We start from the raw sequence: 25,549 nt of genomic DNA, 5'->3' as shown, positions 1-25,549 counted from the left end.
CCTGCCATTTTGGGATGCTGTGGTTGATTTCAAGCGCCATGAACTTAGAAAAATGCATATGATTGGACTGCCACACATCTGAAAACATCACATTTTTGTTGCCATTTTATTGTGAGTTATTTATAACATAGCATTCGACCCTGCCTTTTACTGGGTGATACACAAAATTTCATCAAAAATACAATGCAGCAAGTAAAACATTAAAACCACAATAGAGATATTTGAAGGTAGGGGAAAGTAGTTTGTGCTGTATCGAGACGTAGTCCATTAAAATCATTACATCTTTATAATGAAGTTAGATACTGTACTTCTATGTTCTTAAAAGTAAGCCTACGTCTTGTAACAGCTGTGCATAGGTAACGGAAGCAGGTGTAGAGTGGCCTTTACTAGTTTAGGCTTTCCTAAGTGAGGAAATTTCATTTTGGGATGTGTTTAAAAAAAAGATCCTGCAGAAAGAAAATGAGTACCTCAAGCACAAAGCGGAATTCAGATGTTTTGTGGCATGCTACGTTTTTCTGGATATAGGAAACACTCTGAAGCATCAGAGCATTAAAAAAACGTTAGCCCCTACTTATCTAGCCTGAAGCGGTATAGTTCATTCTTCCATCTCCTGTTGCATGTGAAGGCCCAGCCTAGATTCTTCACAGGGAGGAGGGGGAATTGGGTGGAATGAGCAAGTCGTGCCATGCCAAAGCCTGAAGGAAGAGAAATACAAACCTGGCAGTGGTTGAAACAGAAGACATCAGTGTGTTGCCTAGGAAGTCTTAACAGTCAACTGTTGCTGATTTAAGGACAATCAAGGAAAGGTATTGGGTTTACAACAGAGGCTCCTAATTTATTTATTTTTGGGGGGTCCCTCTGCCAGAGCAGAATGCGCCTCCTCTCAGCTGTGATAGGTCGCTTGCTAAGTTTGTAAAATGCGCCTTATCCCATTTTTAGAAACTAAGCAGGCTTATCAGGTTTATATTTTATTTAACAAATTTTGTCTATTGCTCTACGCAGCTTGTACGCAGCTTACAAATAGGTATTAAAATTACCAATAAGAGCAGTTAATCAAAACATTTAAGGATAAATAAAGTTAAGAAAAGATTAAAACACACCAGCATCTACGTGTCTGGATAGGCTTGCCTCAACACAAATGTTTTAAGCGGGTTCCAAAAATAATACCGTATTTTTCGCTCTATAAGACACACCAGACCACAAGACGCACCTAGTTTTTGGAGGAGGAAAACAAGAAAAAAAATACTCTGAATCTCAAAAGCCAGAACAGCAAGAGGAATCGCTGCCCAGTGAAAGCAGCAATCCCTCTTGCTGTTCTGGCTTCTGGGATAGCTGTGCAGCCTGCATTCGCTCCATAAGACGCACACACATTTCCCCTTTTTAGAAGGGAAAAGGTGAGTCTTATAGAGCAAAAAATACGGTACATTGAAGGTGCCCGTCTGATGTTGATGGGAAGGAAGTTCCAAAGCATAATTGCCACATTAAATTATCAGTTTCTTGACAACAGCAGAATGTGTGCTAGGTGGCACCTGTAATAGCGACAGTTCCACAGAGCAAAGTGGGCTTATACGGAGGCAACCCTGCAGGTAAACTGGTCCCATAGTCATTAAGGGCTCTGTATACCCGTAGTAACACCTTGAATTTGGCCTGGTAACAGATCAGCAACCAGGGCAGATCCCCAAACAGGGATGTTATATGCTGACAGGGTCTCACTCTTGCCAGCAGCTCTGCTCTAGCGTTCTGTACTAGCTAATTTCTGGGCCAATGCAAGGGAAACCCCACATAGGTGCATTGCAGTAATCCAATCTTTTAAGTCACCAGTGCCTGAGCTTCTCTGATCAAGTTCTCCCAGTCCAAGTTAGGTTAGGCCGAAGGTTAAGAGACTGGCTCAAGGTTGCCTAAGGAGCTCCTTGCCTGTGCTACCTAGACAGGTTACTGCCAAAGGAAACTCACATGGACTTCAGGAAGTTATGAATGGAGCAGCAATGACCCTAGGGCACCAAACACCAATGATGTTTACCGTACACTTCTTCCAAAAGTGAATATATTTCAAATGTGTTCTAATGTTTTGGCTTGCAGTCGCTGGTTTAATTGGAACTCCAAAATGAGTTTTTATGACCAGTGATATTTCCTTGCGAGATGTCCTCCTGTGATTTATTTTCAACCTGCATTTTCATTAAGCAGATTGAGATCTCTAACATCTCCCATAAAGCGCCAGAGAGTTCCTGCTGCTTCCACCCACGTGTGTTCTCTGTTCTTCTAAAGCCTGGGCACCACTCACTTTCCTCTTGGCGGAGTAGATTGCTTGTTTATGACTCGCATCAGTACCGCATACAGATTCGGTGGCTTTTAAAATGTGGCTTTCTTTCTTCATCAGAAAGAACTCCATAGGCAATGTCTGGTGTAATATATTGCAGTTGGCAAGCAGCTACAACCATAGGGTTGAAGGACCTTGGGGTCAAAGCACATTTTGAGTGTGCATCGTGTGGTCTTGGGCACGACACAGTATCAAGTTCGGTTCCCCATCTGTAAGAGGGAAATCATATTATTTACCTACCTTAAATGATGGTTGGGAAGGTGAATTGCTTGATACGCAAAGCCTCAATTCATTGACAAACATCCATTTCTTCTATGCTATTCACCTAAGCCAAATAACATTCTTTTTAATCCTCCCTCTCTGACCTTCGATTGTAGGGAACTGAGGGCATAGCATTTCAATGACATCCCAATCTCGACATGTTTGCATCCTTGCCTTGTACCCAAATTGCCTGAAGCCCTTATTTAAAGAGGGGAATCACTAACTGAAGTTTGCTATGGTATATCAGTCTTTATATCAGTCTTCTCCAGCCTGAATTTGAACTACAGTTTCCATCATCCCTGTCCATTGGCCATGCTGGGTCAAAGCTAATGCAAGTTAGAAATCGGGAACGCATACAAGTCAATAGCTGGAGAAGGCAACTTTAGATCATGTTGCTGCTTTAGGAGCAATTTATCATCCATGGAAAGTAATTTAAAAGTACCAGCCCCTTCCCTGATGAAGCCAGTAAAATGAGAAGCAAAGGTTATAATCTGCTTTAACAGTTATGCCCGATGATATTGTAGCCCTTGCCCAGTTATGCAGAATATTACTCCTCAAAAATAAATCTTTGTGCAATCCTGCGTATTGAGAACAGAAGATCTGGACCCGAGCCTTGGCTCAGATTAAGACCTGATCTTCAGTACATGCTGGCTAAAATGTGGACAGCAGTGCCCTTTCTCAATTACCCTACTGCTTGGAGCTGGAATGATCTGGCCGAGGTCATATGGATTTCATTGGATGGTTTCTGGAACTGTAAAATAAGCCCGTGTCTTGAATCTGCAAGTTCAAAATATCAGCAGTGGGAGCTAATGTGGTTTGGATCCTGCACACCATAACTTCCAAGGTACAAAAGAGAGTGCCTTATGTTTTCTTGCTTTGTCAGATGGGTTGTTTCCCCTTCACACAACTGTTTATCTCTGTGCTCCAAATGACAACTTCTTAGCATAAGCTCTTGCTTGCTAATCACACCACAGGCTCCCATGAGTAAGAGGGACATGCCCTGTGCCCCACTAACTTTTCTATCGAGGGAGATCAAGCAAAGCCCTTTGCTCTTGTCTTACCACCCTGAACTTTGGTATTTGAGCCCGTGATAGGCTTTGTCAGCAACTGATTGCAGCAATAACCCTGAGGATTTGCACAAGAGCATCTAGCAGTCGGGACAGTCGCTCTGTGTTCAGACTCTGCCAGTTACATGGAATAAGTGGGGGGGGGCAGTTATTATGGGGAAACGCTTAAATCGTGCAATCTGCAAATTGAATACTTAAGCAAGCACTAGCTGTAGCTCAGTTTGTTGAATTAGATTCAATGGGACTTCCAGGTCACTGTGCAAAGGATCGCAGCCTGATGACAAAATCCTATATATGTTCACTTAAGAGAACAAGTAACTCCCACTGTTTTCAGTGGAATATATATACAAGATGCACAGCTTAGAGACAGCTGTGATCAAGTTATAGAAATAAATACCGTATTTTTCCATGTATAAGACGAGGGTTTTTTCCTTAAAAAAATAACGTCAAAAATTAGGGGGCATCTTATACTCTGGGCCATCTCCCACCATTTTCTTAAATCCAGTCCCCAAAAATAGGAGGTGTCTTATACATGGGGGTGTCTTATAGATTGAAAAATACGGTTATTCCTCAGCAAGGCTAGAATCCTAACAACCACTTATCTCTGAGTAAGTCCTACTGGATTCGGTGGGCTTACTTCTGAGTAGATACGGTCAGGGCGGCACTGCGTGTTTGGAATGGCATTTTTTTACCATGCAATCCTACCCTTGTACTCGGAAGCAAGCTCGGGACCGCAGAAATCCTAAACCTGTGTGACTCTTCAAACCTTGGCTTTGTTCCTTTCCTACGCTTGTCAAACTAATGAAAGCGTCCGCTTATTGATTCAACCCCCTAATTTCCAAGGTCGTTCATTCACACGAGCAGCACGGGGAGAAAGCTACGCGTCCAAAACTGCCTGGCGATTTCAACGCGGAAAAGCGCACCTGCGGAGCCAGCTCAGGTGCGCAGAGAGAGTCCGGGTCAGGCAGGACCTCTCGTCTCTCGCCCCCCACGGAGCCTGGCCTCCTCCGTCTCTTCCCCGCCGGCCCGTCGAGGGCCCTCCCTGCTCGGATCCGCTCCGGAGAGGAAAGGGTGCGCCCGGGACGCGAGGCGGGGCCGCGCGGCGGAGTTTATAATGCCTCTCCGACGGGGCGGCAGCGAGTGGGAGCGAGCCAGCGAGCGCGCAGCCTGCTGACAGTCCGCCGCGATGGGAGGCAAGAAAGTTTGCATCGTGGGCTCCGGCAACTGGTGCGTGGGCGGAGGGGGGGCGCGTGGGGGGGGGGGGAGGCAGCGCTGCTACAGCTGCGGGGGAGGCGCTGCAAGTTAGGACACTCGCGGCTCAGGTTAGGACACTCAAGTTAGGTCACTCGCAGCTCGCAAGCGCCGAGCCTCCTTTGCACGACGGCAGCGCGTCTTCGCTCGACCCTCTTGCATGCCAGACCAGCCGAGCGGGGTCGTTTCTTTGCTTTTTTTCGGGGGACGGGGCTGAAAGCTGACTCCTGTTGCTCATTGTGGTGTGTGGGGCTCTCGATTTCTGCCCCCTCCCCGCCGCCACGTCCAGTGCCGGCCAGGACTGAAGGTGGTAGTGAGAGGGGTGGGGGCTATTGCTTTTAATATTTAAGGTTGTATTGTTTTTAACACTTGATTGGAAGCCGCCCAGAGTGGCTGGGGAAACTCAGCCAGATGGGTGGGGTATATACAATAAAATTATTATTATTATTATTATTATTATTATTATTATTAAAAAAACAAATCGCTTAAAGCGAGCGCTGCCCTCGATCCCTCAGCAACTTGAACCATAGGAGCCAACACCTGCAATAAAATATTTGAGGGGACGGCGCAACCCCCCCCCCCAGTTGATGAGCATTGCCATTCAAACAGTGTGCCGTCTTATGCGATCAATTATGTGGGTTGGGGCTTACCTGGTCCCCCCACCCCAATATTTTATTCAAGTTGGCACCCCCAACGTGGGGCTCACTGAGATGAAGAGTCTCCTGCTGTGCCGTCTGAGCTATGCTAAGTTCGTTGCGCCCTTAACCTTCGGGTTAATAAATGGCAGTGGTAGAAACAGGTGCCAGCCAACAGCGGCAAGAATATTAATGGCCCAAAAATGGAAACAAGAGGAATTACCGACCTTGAACGAGTGGAGGATGAAACTTATGGACTATGCAGAATTGGATAAAATGACTGGAAAAATCAGATATCAGAAAGATCACAAATTCATCGAGGACTGGGGAAAGTTTACGAAATATCTGAAAACTATATGTGATGAACAGATAACGCTAGTGGGTTTTAAAGAGGCTTTGTGACAATACAAGGTATATTGTAAGAAAGAAACAGAGATGGAAGGTTAATATTAAATCGGCAATACTACACAGAAAATGCGTGAAGATAAGAAAAATGGATGATTGAGGGAGGTGCTGGTGGAAGTTCAAAAATTGCAAATTTGTAATCATGGTTGTAAGAATTATTTGTAAAAGAAAAACTTAATAAAAATTTATATATGAAAAAAAAAGAAACAGGTGCCAGCCAGATTCGCTTTCCCACTGGTGAGACTTTCTGCCATGTCGTGGTTTGCTTGCCAGGGGGGCAGAGGGAGAGGGAAGGAGCCCCCTAGTGCTCGAGGAGAGAGCGCCCCTCACTTGAGTCTATTTCTGGAGCCTCTTGTTAGTATCACTCTCTCGAAAAGAAGCTCTGTGCGCTGCGAGGCAATGCCTTCGTGGCTCTGCTTGGTTGTTTCGGTGCTTTAATATCCTGCAGCTGCTCTTATTATTATTACCATCCAGGATATGTCAGAGACTAGTTCCGGAACTGGCTTTCAGTGCTGAAGCTTGACTGTGCAACATAGGAATACTTGCATGTATCTTTTGGGACATGTGCAGAGCGCATATTTGGACATGCGCTGGAGGGTTACTACCGAGTGACCTCAGTGCATTTCCTCGACACATCAGGAGAAAGGTGGGAAAGTTTCCAGCTTCAAGAGTTGGAACTCTATAAGCCAAGAGCAAGTCTCTCCATGGGCACCTCTGTTTGCATATGTAGGGCTTTTAGTGATAATAAGCAATCTTGATTAAATTCTTCTCTCTCCTAAGCACAAGCGAAAGCCTATAATGCTAATGTGAGAGATTTGTACCTGTTTGTGCATTTGGAGGTGCATGTTTCTAGGCCAGCCTTCACCAACGCAGTGTTCTTCCTAGGTTTTGGACTATAAATCCCATCATCCACAGCTTGATGGCTATGGCTGGTGGGATTTGTAGTCCAAAACATCTGAATGGTCCTAGGTTGGCGAAGGTTGGTCTAGACTCTTGGTTTCTTACTATTATAATTTAGCTGTCTGGCGTCTTTAGATATATAAACGGCTACATTACATGAATGGTGTGATAGTACACTGAAGAATTGCACACCTCCTTGGAAAGAGGGGGAGGAAACAAGTTTCTCTAAAGAGGCCTTTAAGCGTGTATTGCACATAGATTCTGGAAAGTACTAGTTCACATAACACACACCTAAGTTGCTGCAAGAGGGTGTGGTGATAGCCAGAAGCTCAAAGGGGGGTAAAGAAATCCATGGGGGAGCTATCCATGCCTATTAGTCATTAGGCAATATACCAGAAACTGGTGTGTTTGAGCAGTAAAGAGTTATTGCATTCACGACAAATTTAAAACACTTAATGGATGCTACAAAAAAAAAAAAACCAGCATAAAATACGGTACAAAGCGTAAATAACAATAAAATAAAAAATCAATTTAGGGGATTTGACTTTATGGGGTTCTTCTATCTCAATACTTTGGAAAGCTAATGCATAAAAAGAGAGAGGCTGGAGCATACCAAAGGCCTGTCCAGTCCAGCTTTCTGCTTCGTACTGTAGCCAAACACATACAGGGGAGCCAAGAGACCTCACCCCACTTTCGTTCCCCAGCAACCGCCATTCAGCGTCACATCACAGCCGTTATGGCTTTTGATCCTTTTTAAAAAGCTTCCAATTTGGTGGGCGTCACTAAATCTTGTGCTAGCGAATTCCATAGTCCCAATTATGCACTGCTTCCATTTCTATTTCTTCACAATCCCCCCCCCCCCATAATCTATATACAGTGGTACCTCGGGCTAAGTACTTATTTTGTTCCGGAGGTCCGTTCTTAACCTGAAACTGTTCTTAACCTAAAGCCCCACTTTAGCTAATGGGGCCTCCTGCTGCTGCCGTGCCGCCAGAGCACGATTTCTGTTCTTATCCTGAAGCAAAGTTCTTAACCTCAAGCACTATTTCAGGGTTAGCGGAGTCTGTAACCTGAAGCGTATGTAACCCGAGGTACCACCATATTCTGATCCCATCCCATCATGGTGCCTAGCTAGAATTTAAACAGAAGAATAAGGGGGATTCTTGGGTGGCGCTGTGGGTTAAACCACAGAGCCTAGGACTTGCCGATCAGAAGGTCGGCGGTTCAAATCCCCGCGACGGGGTGAGCTCCCGTTGCTCGGTCCCTGCTCCTGCCAACCTAGCAGTTCGAAAGCACCTCAAAGTGCAAGTAGATAAATAGGTACCACTCCGGCGGGAAGGTAAACGGCGTTTCCGTGCGCTGCTCTGGTTAGCCAGAAGCGGCTAAGTCATGCTGGGCACATGACCTGGAAGCTGTACGCCGGCTCCCTCAGCCAATAAAGCGAGATGAGCGCCCCAACCCCAGAGTCGGTCACGACTGGACCTGATGGTCAGGGGTCCCTTTACCTTTAAAGCCACAGCACCACACCACACTCTGTGATCCGAACTATCAAGCCGGCTGAGAACTTGAGGCCAACCCTCCCCAAGAACATTGCCACTTTGGTAGCTGGTTTCCAAGGGGATTCTATTAACTTGGAGGCTGCCATTGGCTTGTGAGAGGAGGTAGGTAACAGTAGTAGGACTTCTGCAAGTTGGAAGGTGGATACTAACCTTGGCATCCCCAAGTATTTTTTTCTTTCTGCAACTGGGTGAACAGCAGCCTGCCGAATGCGTGCGTTACAAGCCTCCATTGCAAACGTAATGACTTGAACATTGCAAAGTTGTCTTTTGTGTGTTGTCCTTTGGGGGCCAGGGTTGGAAATGTTATGGAAGATTTGGAGGGCCACAAAGTTTTGTGAACTACAGTGACTGAGGTGCGTGAGCCAGTTGGTGGCAGTAACAGGGCCTTTCCTATAGCCTGGCAGTGCCATGTTAGAGAAGCCATAAGGAACTGGTTTGCAGGCGAAGCCTCTTTAGGCGAGAGTGGATTTCATGCTCTTTATTCAGCTCATAGTGGTGAGGAGGAATGGCAGTTCGCCCAGAATGTCTGCTTTGTATACATTATTTACACAATGGGCCCCACGTGATTGGCTAATTCCGGGATTCACTTGTAGGCCAATCAGGTTGCGGATTCACTTCCACCTGGAGCTGGATTGGGTGGCTCCTGTGGACCAATCAGACTGCTGCATTCTGGACCCTATTGTTCTAGGACCAATCAGACTGCTGCATTCTGAATCCTATTGTTCTAGGACCAATCAGACTACTGCATTCTGAATCCTATTGTTCTAGGACCAATCAAACTGCTGCCTTTTGGATCCTATTCAACTCAGTACATAACACTGATGGTCGCACTTGGCGGTGGGTTGCTACTGATGGGTCAGCCGCAGTGGGGTTGACCCAGGACATTATCCATTTGGGCCACACCATTTGGGTTCCCGCCCTGTGGAACGCCCTACCATCAGATGTCAAGAAATAAAGAACTACAGTCGTATCTTGGTTCTTGAACGCCCCGGTACTCGTACGTTTTGGCTCCTGAACACCGCAAACCCGGAAGTAAGTATTCCGGTTTGCACATATTTTTCGGATGCCAAACGCCCAACTCAACTTCCACTTGACTGCAGGAAGCTCCAGCAGCCAAACAGAATCCGCATCTTGGTTTTTGAACGGTTTTGGGAACCGAACCGACTCCCGGAACGGATTAAGTTTGAGAACCAAGGTATGACTGTCTCTGACTTTTAGAAGACGTCTGAAGGCAACCCTGTTTAGGGAAGTTTGTAATGTTTGATGTTTTATCGTGTTTTTAATATTCTGTTGAGAGCTGCCCAGAGTGGCTGAGGAAACCCAGACAGATGGGTGGGGTATAAATAATAAATTGTTGTTGTTGTTGTTGTTGTTGTTGTTGTTGTTGTTGTTGTTGTTGTTGTTGTTGTTGTGATGAGGGTGAAGACACTCACTAGGTGGTCAGTTGTAGGCTTGCTCCTAGGTGAGATGCTGGAAGGGGGAATGTGAGCTAACACAGAATCCAAATGCGCAGTGGAAAATTGGGGAGCTGTGGCGAGAGCATGAATGCAGTTCATGAATTCATACTAAGTGTGTTTGGTGGGTGATTTTGTTGATTCATGCTGTTGGATGTACCGTATTTGTCAGATAATTCTTTTGTATTTATATGCTCTTTGCTGCTTTGGGAGCCTTTGGGCAGTGTACAAATGAAATGACCTGCTAGAGAGATAGGACTTTGAACTTTGAAGGGTTGCATTCTTTCTCAGTCTTGCATACACTCTCTTTTGTTTCTTCTCTCCCCCTGCAGGGGTTCGGCTATTGCCAAGATTGTGGGCAGCAATGCAGCCAAGCTGGACAAGTTTGACACTACAGTCAACATGTGGGTGTTTGAGGAGGAAATTGGTGGCAAGAAACTCACCGAGATCATCAACACGCAGCATGAGAACGTCAAGTACTTGCCAGGCCACAAGCTGCCCCCCAATGTGGTGAGTTCAGAAGCGGGGTGGGGGGGAGAGAAGGGAAGCAATGTGTGGGCAGCGTGGCAGCTGTATTCCAGGCTGGGGCCAATGTGTCACTTGCCTCTCTGTGCTTGCAAGTCAGCTTAGAGTCTTTCAAAGGGTCAAAAACAGCCTCAAGGTAACAATAACAATAACTAACAATAATAAAATTTATTATTTATACCCCGCCCATCTGGCTGGGTTTCCCCAGCCACTCTGGGTGGCTTCCAACCGAATATTAAAAACAATACAGCATCAGACATTAAAAACATCCCTAAACAGGGCCACCTTCAGTTTTAAAAGACACCTTCCAAGCAGATGTCAAGGCAATAAACAACTATTTTACTTTTAAAAAAGTAAAATAGTTGTTTATTGCCTTGACAACTGCTGGGAGGGCATTCCACAGGGCAGGCGCCACTACTGAGAAGGCCCTCTGCCTGGTTCCCTGTAACTTCACTTCTCGCAGTGAGGGAACCACCAGAAGGCCCTCAGAGCTGGACCTCAGTGTCCGGGCTGAACGATGGGGGTGGAGACGCTCCTTCAGGTATACTGGACCGAGGCCGTTTAGGGATTTAAATTTTAAACACTTTGATTTGTGCTCAGAAACGTACTTGGGTGCCTGTTGCAGAAAATCCAAGAAGCATCAGCCATGGGGATCCAGAAATGTAAGAAACCGAACAAAGCACATTTGCCCATCCTTTAATGGCACCTCCATATTTGCTTCGAGTTGTGTTCAAACCCAAAATTTCAAGCGCGTGCGCCCCTAAGATTTCTGGGAACTGTAGTTTTCCCCCTCACATAGCTACACTTCTCAGAAACCTTAACAAATGACAGGATTCTTTGAGTACCGTAATTAAAGCAATGCATTTTAAATGTAATGTGTGCATGCATCTGTAAGCCCCGGCAGCAGAAGAGCTCCCCCCTTGATATTTGTCGTGAATTTGCATTTACGCATACAAATTAGCATATGCACATAAATATATGCCATAGACTTGTGCCAAGAAACGTGTACCTAACAATGTATGTTCCTGACCGTGACAATGGGAAGTATTTGTCAATCTGTTGCAGTACATGTATCTAGACTAGGCCAAGATAAATTATGGGATTCCCAATAGCTGACGTTGGTCTCTTGTTGGGGGAGTGGAGTGGACTTAAGCTAAACTAACTCCCGTCAGTTTCAAGAGGAGAGGAAAGCAAGGGTTCAAATATATCCTCTTTTAGAATTTGTGAGGACTTGAGACGCGCTTAAGATTTGGCTGGAACACGCTGAATGTTGAGAATCTTGCTTATTCCCTCCCACATAACTCTGAACAAAGGACTCTTTTGTCGTAGCATTTCATGCTTTCTGACTTCTTGAAAACTTGCACCAACTTCATCACCTGAAAATGTACAGTGCGGGATACACATTGAAATAACAATGGCCAGTTGGTTTTAAAAGGGGCAACTTTCTGAAGTACCGGATGGAGAAGCAGTTTGTCTGCTAATAGGCTGGCCAGTTTTTAACCTCTCTCTTGAGGATGAACAAGATGCAGATTAGGCTTCTTCCTATTGGAGGGGAGCTTTGAGCAGGAGTAAGCATTCAAACTATAGGAATGCGGGTGGCGCTGTGGGTTAAACCACAGACCCTAGGACTTGCCGATCAGAAGGTCAGAGGTTCGAATCCCCGCAACGGGGTGAACTCCCGTTGTTCGGTCCCAGCTCCTGCCCACCTAACAGTTCAAAAGCACGTCAAGTGCAAGTAGATAAATAGGGACCACTCCAGCGGGAAGGTAAACGGCGTTTCCATGCGCTGCTCTGGTTCGCCAGAAGCGGCTTAGTCATGCTGGCCATATGACCCGGAAGCTGTACGCCGGCTCCCTCGGCCAATAAAGCGAGATGAGCACCGCAACCCCAGAGTCGTCCGCGACTGGACCTAATGGTCAGGGGTACCTTTACCTTTACCCAAGCATTCAAACATGAAATCCACAGTCAGCAGTGTGACTGGTCACTGTTTGGGAAGGACCTGTGTCTTTTGAGCTATCTCTAATTTTCCCTTTTGGTCTCCAGGTGCTAGCCAAAGCCAAATTCCCAATTGAATGAGACTCCATTCCTGTTTCATCAGCTTTCTACTGGGATACTTTAGCATGTGTGTCGTGTGCTTAACATAGTTACATGCTTTTAGGAAGTCAAACCCACTGCCATACTCTGCATGTAATTCAAAGAACAAATAGTTCCCAATTCTGACTGTGGGCCTGATGTGTGGATTCGCTGATTCCAAATGTGCTGTTTCAGGAACACTTGAAATGCATCTATAGGTATGGAACAACTTCTGGAGAAGTTCTTAGTGAACAAACAAGGTGGCTAATAAAGGCACATCTCAGAGAGTTGCTTCTCCCATATATCTCACCCGCCCCCCCCCCCCAGACAAGTTAGATCTTCTGATGGAATCCTGCTGCTCCAAAACCATCTCATGTGCAGGGCCTTTTCAGTCGTGGTTCCAAAGTACCGGTAGATCTGAGAGATCTACACAGCCTCCTCTCTGCTGCCATTTCTCTGCATGAGTTTTTATTTCTGATTGCCTTTGCTAACCATTGATTAAGTTCTGTTGACCAGCTACCACTGCTTTAGTTCATACTTTTAGCCACTGTTTTGTTGTTTATCTGGTTTTATTTTGTGTGTGTATCCTCCTGCTATTTTGGTGACCTTTGATTTTAATTTTGCTGTAAAAGCAAATCGTATAACCTTTTTGGGTGAGCTATGGTATACAGATTACTATCAACTGACAATGGATTATTTGTGTCAAGCCTGGAAGGGTCTTCAAGGCCCATGTAGTAATTTCCCTGGGCCTCCTTCCTCCCGTCAGACCCAGAGGAGCACAGCAGGGTTGCCTTGCACCTCTTCCAGGAGAATGAAGATCAAGGAACAAGTTGCCTTGGCAACAAAAGTAATAAATAACCTTCTCTCTGCCTGCTAACATTTCCCAGTGCTAACAGAGTGTCAAAAAGCCCACTCAATAAAAACACATGCTGGGAGATGGCAGAGAGATTAGATGTTACACTAGGCAAGTCTTGTTCATTGAGCACAGGGTTCAAATGCCTTTTATGTTGTTTTTTAATAATATCTTCCCCATGCCCCCCTCCCTCTCCAATACTTAGCTGGTGGCGCTGTGGTCTAAACCACTGAGCCTCTTGGGCTTGCCGATCAGAAGGGCGGCAATTCGAATCCCTGCAATGGATGAGCTCCTGTTGCTCTGTCCCATCTCCTGCCAACCTAGCAGTTCGAAAGCACACCAGTGCAAGTAGATAAATAGGTACCGCTGCAGAGGGAAGGTAAAAGGCATTTTTGTGCGCTCTGGCTTTTGTCACAGAGTCCCATTGTGCCAGAAATGGTTTAGTCATGCTGGCCACATGACCCAGAAAGCTGTCTCTGGACAAACGCGAGCTCCCTCAGCTTGAAAAGCTAGATGAACGCCACAACCAGTCACCTTTGACTGGACTTAACCGTCCAGGGGTCCTTTAGTGTACACACACACGTATCTCTGCTTAAATCAGGTGTGAGGAGCTTTAGGTGCTCCAGATGTTGCTGAACTTCATCTCCCACCAGCCCCAGCAGTTGCCAATCTTCTTTGGTTAGGACCTTGCTCGTTTTTCATTTTGGGGCTAACAAAACACGAGCCACAGTTGTTGCATACATAAATAACATTTCCTGACACCTGAGGATTTCAGTCTGAATTATCCTCAACAGAAAGGACTCTGGTTTCTCAGCCAACGAAGGTCCCAACCAAAGATTGGTAATTTAAGTTGACAGAATATGCACAACTTGCATACTTAACATATACAATAAGAGAAGAAGAAGAACATTTAGAGAAGATTGGAAAACGTTTGTTGAATGTATGGAAAATAATTGTGTACAGCTGAAAACGCCGGCAGCATTAAGATAAATTCAACAGTGTGAATAAGTTGATGCAATAATGGAATACTTAATGGTATAGTTTTTGTAAACTATGCAGGGATTTATGATATGGAACCATGGAAAGAGAAGTCACTGATATCTTAAGGATGTAAAATGAGTATTTTAGATTGTAAAACAGAAAATTTTAATATATAGAGAGAGGACTCTGGGTTTTTTGGGAAAGTAATTTATGCAAACATTCAGCTTTCTTCAAAGGCATTTGGTTACCCTAGTGTAGAATTTCCTAGGATTTGTTGAGCTGCAAACCTTTCTTCCACCACCATCACCCTTCCTTGCTCTCACTGATCCTGCTCCCTTGAGCTGCCTAGATTTGTTGTTGATGCCATTCTTTTCTCCAACTCGCCCCCAACTGCTGCAGGTGGCGGTGCCAGATGTGGTGAAGGCTTCAGCTGATGCAGACATCCTTATCTTTGTAGTGCCGCATCAATTTATTGGGAAGCTCTGTGACCAACTGAAAGGCCATATCAAGAAGGACGCAATTGGGGTCTCGCTCATCAAGGTGTGAGTTGGAACTAAGGGTTGGGCTGCTCGGAGCAGCTGGCTGGAGATGCAACCATCCTAGGAACTAACTGGGGCGGGTTGCATGACTTTGCTTAGATGAGCTGAGAGGCAATTGGGTGCGTGTGTTGTGTGAGAAGGATAAACACACACAGAACGGGCTCACGAAAAGCCTGTGGGAGAGTGGGGAACACCCGCATGGGACCCAATTCCCTATCAATGACTGTGATTTATTGAGAAAGCATATAACAGATTATAGCATTGCAGCAAGCTTAGTCTTCTCTGTTGAGGCTCCTGGAAGTATTCTTTGACTCTTGTGGTATCTTCAAAGCTTCAGGCAAATACTAAGTTCTTGGACTGAGCACTTCTTATTTAATACTCACATGCCGAAAGGAGAGATCAGCAGCCCTTGAGCCAATTTTGCTGTTCCCAACACCCAAAATTACTGTAGAAGTTGTAGGCATATTGTATGCTACCTTTTCCCCAGACTGGGACGCAAGGCAGCTTATATAGATAAAATTTGTTGTTTAGTTGTCTTAGTTGTGTTTGTCTCTCCATGACCCCATGAACCAGAGCATGCCTTGGAAACTCTCCCTTTCTTCTAAAAGCTGCTCCTTTTTTACGTCCAGGGAGTTTTCTTGACAAAATACTGGAGTGGTTTGCCAGTTTGTTCTCCAGGTGGATCACATTTAGTCTAAACTCTTGGCTATGAACTGCCCGTCTTGTGTGGCCCTGCACGGCATAGCTCATAGCTCCTCTGAGTTATTCAAGCCCCTTCGCCACAAGGCAGTGATCCATGAAGGGAATAGATAAAATAGAAACAGCCAAAAACATAGGAAAAAACCTATCGTTAGAAAGCAATTAAACACACATATACACAAAAGATATATGATTTTAATTACAATAAAAACATCACAGCACCAAGAGTTTGGATTTGATATTCCGCTTTATCACTACCCTAAGGAGTCTCAAAGTGGCTAACAATCTCCTTTCCCTTCCCTTCCCCCACAACAAACACTCTGTGAGGTGAGTGGGGCTGAGAGACTTCAGAGAAGCGTGACTGGCCCAAGGTCACCCAGCAGCTGCATGTGGAGAAGCGGAGAATCAAACCCGGTTCACCAGATTACGAGTCCACTGCTCTTAACCACACCACCACACTGACTCTACCAGCCTTTTCCTTAAAACTAGTCAGTTCCCCAAAGCCTGTTGGAACAAGAAAGTCCAACAGCAAGGAGGGAGCCAGTCCATTTTCTCTAGGAAGGGTGTTGCAAAGTCTGGGAACAGCCACCGCTAGCCACAACGTCTATTGTATGCTGTTGCACCTCTTTGGGGGATAAGGATGCTCTCAGAAGGACTACGGGCTACTTGAGGGATCTCAGCAAAGAGCTACCCCACTGACCATGTCATGTTCTGTTGAATCCCAGGGTGTGGATGAAGGACCCGATGGTCTGAAGCTGATATCGGACATCATCCGTGAGCAGCTTGGCATCGAAATGAGTGTGCTTATGGGGGCCAACATCGCCAACGAGGTGGCCGACGAGAAGTTCTGTGAGACCACCATTGGTAAATGAGTTTGAGCTTATTCCTATGACTAGCTGGGCGGAGAGAATCTCTCCAAGTGAGCTGCTCATGTCAAGGTCTTCTGTCCTTCCTTACCTTACCAGTGCCACCACTAGATGTCTTGGGCCTACTGAAGCTTGTGTCCAAGAGCAGCTCCACAATAGTACATTAGAGGCTTTGGTTCATCAAGTATAGATAACGAATAGGGAACATGTGGCACTTCAGATGCTGCAGACTACAACTCCCATCGGCCATGACAGCTGAGCCTGGTGGGAGTTGGGAGCTCAGCAACATTTGGAGGGCCACAAGTTCCCCATCTCTGGTATAGATGGTATGATTTTGCCACATCTCACCTTGGACACAAGGGACATCACGTTAAACCCACTACAGCATGTGAGGAAACCGGTATGTCTCCTCTGCCCGAATTGCTCTCTACTCTTGCTGCCATTCAGCTTTCTCCCTTGCCTACAGTGGCCCACGGGGATCTAGGTATGACCCACAGCAAGTGGAAAGGACTTGGAAGGGAACACGGAGAGCCCTGGCGTCTCTCCCTTGCTGTATGTCAGATCTGTGTCATGTTAATAACACTGCAGGGGTTTCAGAAGGGTCTGAAAATGTTGTCTTTTTATATGAGCCTCCCAGCTGTGAGATTGTTTTATTCACTAGATTGTTCTGTTTTTTGCTGACTTACATTGTTCACCCGTTGTAGAGTGGTGGTGGTGAGTTTTTTAAAAGTTGTAAGGAGCTTTGATTCAGTTTGCTTAAATATACGACACTGATTAGGTTAAAATACATCACACCACTTAAGGAATTAAGCAAGTTAACTACATATCCAGAGCAAAGGGTGTCCTTGAAACACCTGCATGTATATTCCTGAAGGGGTTAGGCTTGCTTGAGCTGTGGATCCAACACATGAATGTGGATGTTGAAGGAAGCACATTGGTTGTATTTGCTTCACACAACTGTGGCAGGGAAACACGGTAGAACCTCAGCAAGTGCAGCCATGTAAAAGTACAGGGCTGCTCTTGGCCATCGCTAGAGGTGACTGTAATGGCCCACTGTCTTGCTACTCTTGGTTGGATCCAGTAGGGGGAGCAGCACAAAGAGGATGCTTCTTCTTCCTCTTTGGCGATCACTCATAGCCGAGTAAGATTGTCTTCCATGGGCAGCCAATTTTCAGAAGGACATTCCACAGGGCATTAAAGGGCAGAGAGGATGTGGAGATACATCAACAGGAAAAATTGGTCTTGGGAGCTTTATTGTACTACATAAAGGAACATATGAAGCTCCAGGATAGAGTATTTGCCCCTCTAGCCCAGTATTGTCTACTCCCCGTTGGCAGGGGCTGTCCAGGGGTCTCAAGCAAAGACGGAGCTTTCCTGTCACCTGTTAACTTGGCCAATTTTAACTGGAGGTGGCAAGGAATGAATGCTATGCAATACATGTGGTCTTCTGCTGAGCTACAGTCTCTCCGGGCAGAGAAGAGGAAAGAAGAGTATCTGATTTGTTAATAAGTTCCAGGTTCTTCAGAGAGCAACTGCAACAAGCTCTATTCACCTCCAGACACCTTCAGTGCAGCCCCCTCCCTGGCCAGTGTTTCCCCAATTTGTCATATTATTTGTTAATTATGGTTACAAATGCCCCTTCTGTTGAACCACTGCAGCATTAAAAGCATGGAACTCTTCTTTTGGAGCCCCCCCCCCCACCATTATACATGAGTCTGATAATTATACTTCTAATTTTGATAACCCTGGGGAAGGGAAAAATGAGAGATCCATTGGTTGCCATGCAGGTGGGGAGAGTGGAGGCATCATTCCCTCTGGCAAGCAGAAATGCTTCTACTGATGGATGCATCAGAAGAGTGAGATGTCCAATTCCTCCCTTGGGCTTTAGAGAGGCAAGGAGCAAGGCAGTTTCTACTTATGCCCATGTCTTACCTTTTTGCAGGCTGCAAGAACCTAGAGCACGGACAGATCCTGAAGGAGCTGATGCAGACGCCGTGTTTCCGAATCAGTGTGGTGCAAGAATCGGACACTGTAGAAATCTGCGGTGCCCTCAAGGTGTGGGAATAACCAGGCTACCAGCGGTTTGGCAGCTTCCGCATGGGGTGTGGCTTGCTGCCAAGGGAGGTCTCTGTTGGCACAATGGCATTGCACAGAAGAATGGGAGACCTGTGGCCTTCCAGATGTTGTTGGGTTCCCAACGCCCACGAGCCCCAGCCATCATGGTCAACTATCAGGTATCATGGGATCTGTAGTCCAGCAACATCTTGAGGGCCTCAGATTCCCCACACCTGGCCTAAAGCTTCTGTTGACCTCCCAAGTACATACGTACGTGCACACAGGGTTTGTACAAATCTAGATGGAAAGTTATGACTGTTTGGGAAGCCATGCTGCCTCACCAGGGAGCTGGAACAGGTGGGGGACTTGATGGGAGCTTCTCCAGTGGAATGAGCTTTACATTATATGCTTGCTGGAGGGAGGTGGTTTCTCCAGAACCCATCTCTGCTGCCATCCTTCCATGGGAGCCATCATTTGTAGCCCTGCTTAGAACACCAAAGGTTGGTCTATCTACTCCCTGCCTTAAATAGTTGCAAGGCTAGCACCGTCCGGAACCTTTTTGGTTATCAACCTATGTTCTTCTTCCTTAGAACATTGTGGCTGTTGGGGCTGGTTTCTGCGACGGGTTGGGCTTTGGAGACAACACCAAGGCAGCGGTAATCCGCCTAGGCCTGATGGAGATGATCGACTTTGCCAAAATCTTCTGCAAGGGCTCCGTCAGTTCTGCCACGTTCCTGGAGAGCTGTGGGGTCGCCGACCTCATCACCACCTGCTATGGGGGCCGTAACCGAAAAGTGGCAGAGGCTTTTGCCAAGACCGGCAAGGTAAGTAAGCATTTGCATAGGGCTCTTTAGGGTTGTCAAATATCTCTCAAGGAAAACTCTTACTGTAGTGCAGTAAGACAGTATTTCGCAGAACTTTTAAAATCCCGCTTTATGCAGTGCTTAGAGTGCTTCAAAATTCTGTAAGGGAGGACAGTATTATTTTTCTATATTCAATGCTTTTTTCCCCGACACAAAAAGGTGTCAGAATACACCTCCCTTAGAAGACCCTCTCCAGAGCCCAAAGAGCATCTCTTCTCCTTGTGATCCAGAAGCTGGTTGAGGTGAAGGGAGCCTTCTGTGCTTCAGCTAAGCACCTTAAAGCATTCCCCACAAGCACCTCTCTAGCTTGTGTGAGTTGCAGCAGCTTGGGGGCTTGCTCAGGTGAGGTGCAACTTTCCCACACGTCAGCTGTTAGGTGGGAGGCTGAAGAGCTTCAGCAAAGCCAAAGGAATGTGACCTGTTCTAGCCTGGCAAAGAGAGGGGACCAATCACCTCTCTTATGATGATGATGGTGGTGGTTTATTTATTGCTTTAATGCCAAAATAGTCTTCTAATCAGTTTGCAATGATGAGAAACCAATCACACACGCATTAAAATACAAACATCCGTCATTAAAATGTACAGTGAAACAATCCTATTGAAAGGTACATGGGGAAATGGTTTTGGAAACCGAAAAGCGATTTGATTCCAGGCAGCTGCTATGAGAGCAACAGCCGCACAGTTCCCAGACAATGACTTCCAGGGGGTAATTCTAGCCAGAGTGCAGTGAAGACTCCTATCCTTGTCTTCAAATCCTAGTTGGGCATTAAAGAGAGGGTGGGGGGGGGGGGGATAAACATTTGGGTTTGCACAAAATATCCACATCCCTTGCCAAGGACATTTGACTTCAATCTTTGTTGCAATGCTTGTTTTGATGTCAACACCGGGTATTTCACAAAATTTGGGAAGCAGCAGCAATCGAGATCTGCAGGATGACTGCAGGGAAGGAAAGGTGGACTAGCAAAGCTTGACACCAGGGCAGGCCAGATGGCGCAGATGCTATCCTGGGGCAACAGTATTTTGGGAACATAGCAAAGCAACATCTAAGAGGCAAGCTGCAGGATTCGTTGCAGTGGATGCCGGGAAGCTACTTGCATATTGTGTGTAGAGGAGAGGTTTGGTTTAGGCTGGCCTTGTTTGATACAGCTAAGCATACTGGCCTGGCCAGTAGCTGAGTTGTTGTTGTTTTGAAAATAACAACAATCAAGGAATATATAGATTTCAGGAAATAAATAAGTATGATGTTTTCATCTCCAGCAAGGATATCTTACACATTCTAAGAACATTTAAACTGGTTTTGTACTTCAGCCGCTGCCATGGCTTCTCCCAGGGGCGGGTAGCGCCGTGGTCTAAACCACTGAGCCTCTTGGGCTTGCCGATCAGAAGGTTGGCAGTTCAAATCCATGCAATGGGGTGAGCTCCTGTTGCTCTGTCCCAGCTCCTGCCAACCTAGCAGTTCAAAAGCACGCCAGTACAAGTAGATAAATAAGTACCACTGTGGCAGGAAGGTAAATGGAGTTTCTGTGTGCTCTGGCTTCAGTCACGGTGTTCCATTGCACCAGAAGTGATTTAGTCATGCTGGCCACATGACCCGGAAAGCTGTCTATGGTCAAACACCGGCTCCCTCGGTCTGAAAGTGAGATGAGCACAGCAACCCCAGTCACCTCTGACTGGGCTTAACTGTCCAGGGGTCCTTTACCTTTTACCTGTGACTACTCCCAAGGAGTCATGGGATGTGTAGTTGGTAAAGATGCTGAAAAGTCTGTTAGATCCCTACTACAGATATGCACACACCTCGCTGAGCTGGTTTGCAGGGATGAGAAACTTGTGGCCCTCCAGCTGTTGGTTGGACTACAACTTCCATCATCCCTGACCACTGGCCATGATACCTGGAGCTGATGGGAGTCAAGTAACATCTTGAGGACCATAGTTTTCCCATCCCTGGTTTGCAGGTTCCCCAGGGCAGGGAGTCCAGCATCTGAATCTCTTTGTGTGGGATAAGATATGTCCAAAGAGAAGCACAGAGAAGGCTGTCCTTCTCTGGATCAACCTTCTAGGATTCGCCCAACTTGGGGAGGAAGGCCATGCCATGCAGCCACTCATACTTGGAGATCTGTCTTGCATCTTGCAGTCTATCGAGCAACTAGAGAAGGAGATGCTCAATGGGCAGAAGCTGCAGGGCCCTCAGACATCAGCAGAGCTGAACCACATCCTCAAGAGCAAGAATCTGGTCGACAAGTGAGTCCCGTGTGACCTTTTTTCTGTTTTGCTTGCCATCAATATGAATGCTGCACTGGCACCCATTGGATTGGTGTAACAATCAGCGATGGGCTTGTTTCTAAGGCTGTCTGCAAATTCTTGGATTGGCTGATGAAGTGATTAGTCAATCCACCAATTCAATAAATTTGCATGTTACCAAAATCTAAGTATGGGAGGTCTATTTTGAGATAATAAAGAAAATGTGAATTAACTGACTATTTAATAAACCAAAGCAGCCACTTATGGCTAGAAGTGCCAGCTTTAATTTTTGTCTTTTTTGTTTGTTGCAGTGGCCTTTAACCCTCATCAATTAAAACTGGCTGTATACATATAAAACTCTACTCAGAAGTAAGTCCCACTGAGTTCAGAGGGGCTTGCTTTAAGTTTAGTATGTGAAGGACTGCAGCCTGAAGCTCACCACCCTATTTATTTGCACTCCCAGAAGTACAGGGCAACACCACACCTCTAAGGCCTCATGAAATTCCATATTTTATTTACAGGAAAATCACTGGTCCCTCCAATGCTCTTCCTAGTGTCACAGCAGGTTTCTCAAACTCTCCCTTTTGCAAGTTTTCATTTTCCTAGCAAGCTTTGCTACCTCTGTGGGAGTTAAATCTCATTTACTGTCTTTTTCCCCCACTGCAGATTCCCTCTTTTCACTGCTGTCTACGAGATCTGCTACACTGGCAAACCTGTCTCTGACTTCATCAAGTGCCTGCAAAACCATCCTCAGCACTTTTGATGGGCTTCCAGTCTCGCTCCTACAAAGGAAGGGGTTTGGGAGGACTTCCTGTTTCCCCACTGCCATCCCAACATGAGAAGAGGGACCCAACACAGAGCATGGGGCAAACAAGGAAGGACTCATCAAAGAATCATAGAATAGTGGAGTTGGAAGGGACACTAAGAGTCGTCTAGTCCAAACCCCAGCAATGCAGGAAACACAGCTAAATAATCCCAGACAGATGGCCGTCCAAGCTCTGTTTAAAAACCTCCAGGAGAGTCCACCACCTTTTGAGGTGGTCCGTCCCACTGTCAAAACAGCTCTAACCACCATGGAGGTACTGGATCAACTCTTTTGCCAGGGAGTTTCTGCCATTTACCAATCTCACCTTAAATGGACAAAAGTTGCCTATGTTGAGTCAGTCTCTTGTTTTGCTCTTCTTAGATTCCAGAGCATCCCACTTCTCGGCACACACAGCAGGCAATCTTTGGCTTTTATCTTTTCTCTTGAGCAGAGAGAGAGAGAATTTCTTCTGCCTCTTCTCTGTCACATTTCTCCGACTTGATTTTGACTTCTCTGGGTTGAGGCTTGAACCCTGCCGGTTTTGCCTGCCTTAAGGGCTTGTTTAAAGTCATTAATTGGGAGAGGGGACAGGAAGCAAATTCCGTTTGCAGGTAAACCACCATTTATGCACGTTCAATATGTGTGCGGCTGTGCATACATGCATCGCTTCAAACCCAGAAGTTACCTGAAAACAATCACGAAATGGGGGTGAACAGGGTGTCTGCAGGCTTTTTCAATGGCATTTCAAATATACGCAATTTCACTTAAATGCATGGTGCCTCGCAACATAACCCCTGTGTAAATGGGGGGTTGCCTGTATTATTATTTTTTACTCCATGCCTGGAACGCAAGGAACCCCAGGCATGATTTAAAAGTAGCTGCTAGGGTTCTCTCCCCAGACAAGGCTTGACCTCAGCATCCCTGGTATCCATGGGAATGGGAACTGTAGCCCTGAATGTGAATATTTGTCTTTTTGAAAAACAAATATTAAAGTGAGAAACAAGAAATAATACAGATTAGTTGTTTATCATTCTTCAAAGATCTAGCTGAACTTCACAGCACGCAATGGAAGGGGGAAGGGGGGATTTCATAGAAACACAGAACTCTAAAGTTAGAAGGGACCACACCAATTGTCCAACCCCTGCAATGCAGGAATCTTTTTTGTCCAACGTCTACTGACCGAGCTATCCTGCCAGCACAAAGGTACAGCTGATTATGAGAACAGAAGCAGCATGTTAGGAATATTCTGGGTATGTGGTTTTGGGGTGGCTTTGGCATCTTGGCCAGAATAATTCTTCAGTTTTAGGGGGCTGAAGATGGATGAGGTGAGGAAAACTCTGCTCACTTCACAAGGCACTTGTTTTCCCAGTGCTGCAGCTGAGTTGCCTTCCTCATTTTGGAGTGACCTTTCCAGCCCTTCCCAACCCCACCCTCCAGCAACTTAATCTGCTGATGTGGCAGGAGTCGCTGTGCCTTTTATTAGATGCTCAGAATCACTGGACACCCTGTGACCTTTCTATTCAGACAGCCCCCAAAAAATTAAATTAAATTAAAGATAAATAAATTGGTAGGATGGGAGAGGACCCTCTTTCCCACTCCCCAAATCAAAGGTGACACTGGCTCTGGGCCTTTCAGGGGTCAGCAAACCTTTTCAGCAGGGGGCCAGTCCACTGTCCCTCACACCTTGTGGGGGGCCGGACTATATTTGGGGGGGGGGGGGAAATGAATGAATTCCTATGCCCCACAAATAACCCAGAGATGTATTTTAAATAAAAGGACACATTCTACTCATGTAAAAACATGCTGATTCCTGGACCGTCCACGGGCCATATTTAGAAGGCCATTGGACCAGATCCGGCCCCCGAGCCTTAGTTTGCCTACCCATGGTTTATTTTCTACTGGGGGAGATGGGAGGGATCTGCAAATATCAATACCTGCACCCTTCTCCAGGAAGCATTATACATCTTCTCATATATCTTCTCTTCAAAAAGAAGTTCCAGCCATTTGGTGGCTCATCACCTCTGCTCTCTCGATTCCACAATCAATGCATTTTAACTCGGGATGCAGCTCTTTCTGCCAGCTGCCTAATTCACTATCAAGGAGACATACATCACACATCTTTAAACTCCAGCCCCGGGAAGAGAGCAGAGAGCATTCGTGCGACACACCTACACACTGCTCCCAACACTAACGTGTCGCAACACACCGTTTGGAAAGCTCTGCTCTAAGGCCAACTCACAAGTAGACCCCATGTGCTCCATGAAAGTACACCTGGCTGTTCCTAGACTGAAAGGGGCCATTTAGGAGAATCAGCAACTCTGTCTGGATGCTGAACATTTTCCAGACTGACATAAGGCCCTGGATGGGTTTAGCTCAGCTAACAGTACCTACAAACCAATACCACTAATGTGCTACTTGCTTGGCAGCATTCAAACTTCCAGCACCATCTCCTGTGTAACTTGGCAATGTTAGCAGAATATTACTTAAATTCAGAATGTAAGAAACAGGCAAACTTCACACCACCCCAACCTCCAAGTAGTGCAAGATTCCAGGGTTCAGTTTCCTTGGAATGAGGGGCCGCGGACACCGTAGTGTCTTTATGATATATGGCTTATTTACGCATATATGCAACCTGAGCTTACAATGGAGGAGCTCGCAGAATTAACATCATGGGAGTGTATTGTTCCTCCCATAAAGGTACAGGTGTCCTGACTCTCTTTTGCAACTGATTACCCCTAACCTTTAGTGGTTCCCAGTTGTACTATCAAGTAGAAAAAAGTAATCCCGATATGGCAGAGAACTCGCATTCACTTGGTAGAAACTGTGTATAGCTTGAAACTGGGTGAGCTGCTCTTTGAAAGTCTCCTAGGTCTACATGGCACTCTCCCTGCCCTTTGCAGCTGCTATAAAAAGGTCTCCCCTTTGCCATTTGGAGTTATGTTCTGCCAGCACAGCAGCCTGTTAAGGGCTGTTCTCAGTTTTAAGAAGGGACAGGCCCAGTGTAAGTGAAGGTATAATATTTACTGGGGTTTACTGGTACAGAGGCTTGGCACAGGGGTGGACTTTGGTAATATGGTGCTCTGAGTGAGGATGAAATCTGGTGCCTGCCCTACCAATATTATTTTCACAAAAAATCATTTTGGTACAGTTGCATTATTATGGATCTTCTCAACAGAATCATAGAAATGTAGAGTTGGAAGGGA

At 46.0% G+C, this 25,549-nt stretch overlaps 1 protein-coding gene across 2 annotated transcripts; it reads left to right on the top strand.

The window, feature by feature from the left end:
* The first annotated feature begins 4,588 nt into the window (after positions 1-4,588).
* GPD1 (glycerol-3-phosphate dehydrogenase 1) lies at positions 4,589-23,356 on the top strand. Of its 2 annotated transcripts, XM_083729012.1 has the most exons (9): positions 6,484-6,582; positions 8,592-8,632; positions 10,182-10,359; positions 14,681-14,821; positions 16,245-16,383; positions 18,328-18,440; positions 19,031-19,264; positions 21,435-21,541; positions 22,208-23,356. In XM_083729012.1, the coding sequence occupies exons 1-9, from the start codon at positions 6,499-6,501 to the stop codon at positions 22,302-22,304; spliced, it is 1,134 nt and encodes a 377-aa protein (XP_083585138.1). In that variant the 5' UTR covers positions 6,484-6,498; the 3' UTR covers positions 22,305-23,356. The 2 variants fall into 2 exon arrangements, with proteins under 2 accessions (XP_083585139.1, XP_083585138.1); XM_083729013.1 differs by lacking the exons at positions 6,484-6,582; positions 8,592-8,632 and adding an exon at positions 4,589-4,872.
* The last annotated feature ends 2,193 nt before the right edge of the window (positions 23,357-25,549 follow it).

This window comes from Podarcis gaigeae, assembly GCF_964106915.1.
Source record: "Podarcis gaigeae genome assembly, chromosome: 2".
Lineage (NCBI taxonomy): Eukaryota > Metazoa > Chordata > Lepidosauria > Squamata > Lacertidae > Podarcis > Podarcis gaigeae.
The sequence above is the reverse complement of the archived record's forward strand: the minus strand, read 5'-3'. Positions and strand labels throughout refer to the sequence as shown.

Coding starts and splice junctions, on each gene's coding strand:
- GPD1 (XM_083729012.1), top strand. CDS start 6,499: ATGTGCAGAGCGCATATTTGGACATGCGCTGGAGGGTTACTACCGAGT. Junction 14,822..16,244: donor TTGGGGTCTCGCTCATCAAG/GTGTGAGTTGGA, acceptor GTTGAATCCCAG/GGTGTGGATGAAGGACCCGA. Junction 21,542..22,207: donor AGCAAGAATCTGGTCGACAA/GTGAGTCCCGTG, acceptor CCCCCACTGCAG/ATTCCCTCTTTTCACTGCTG.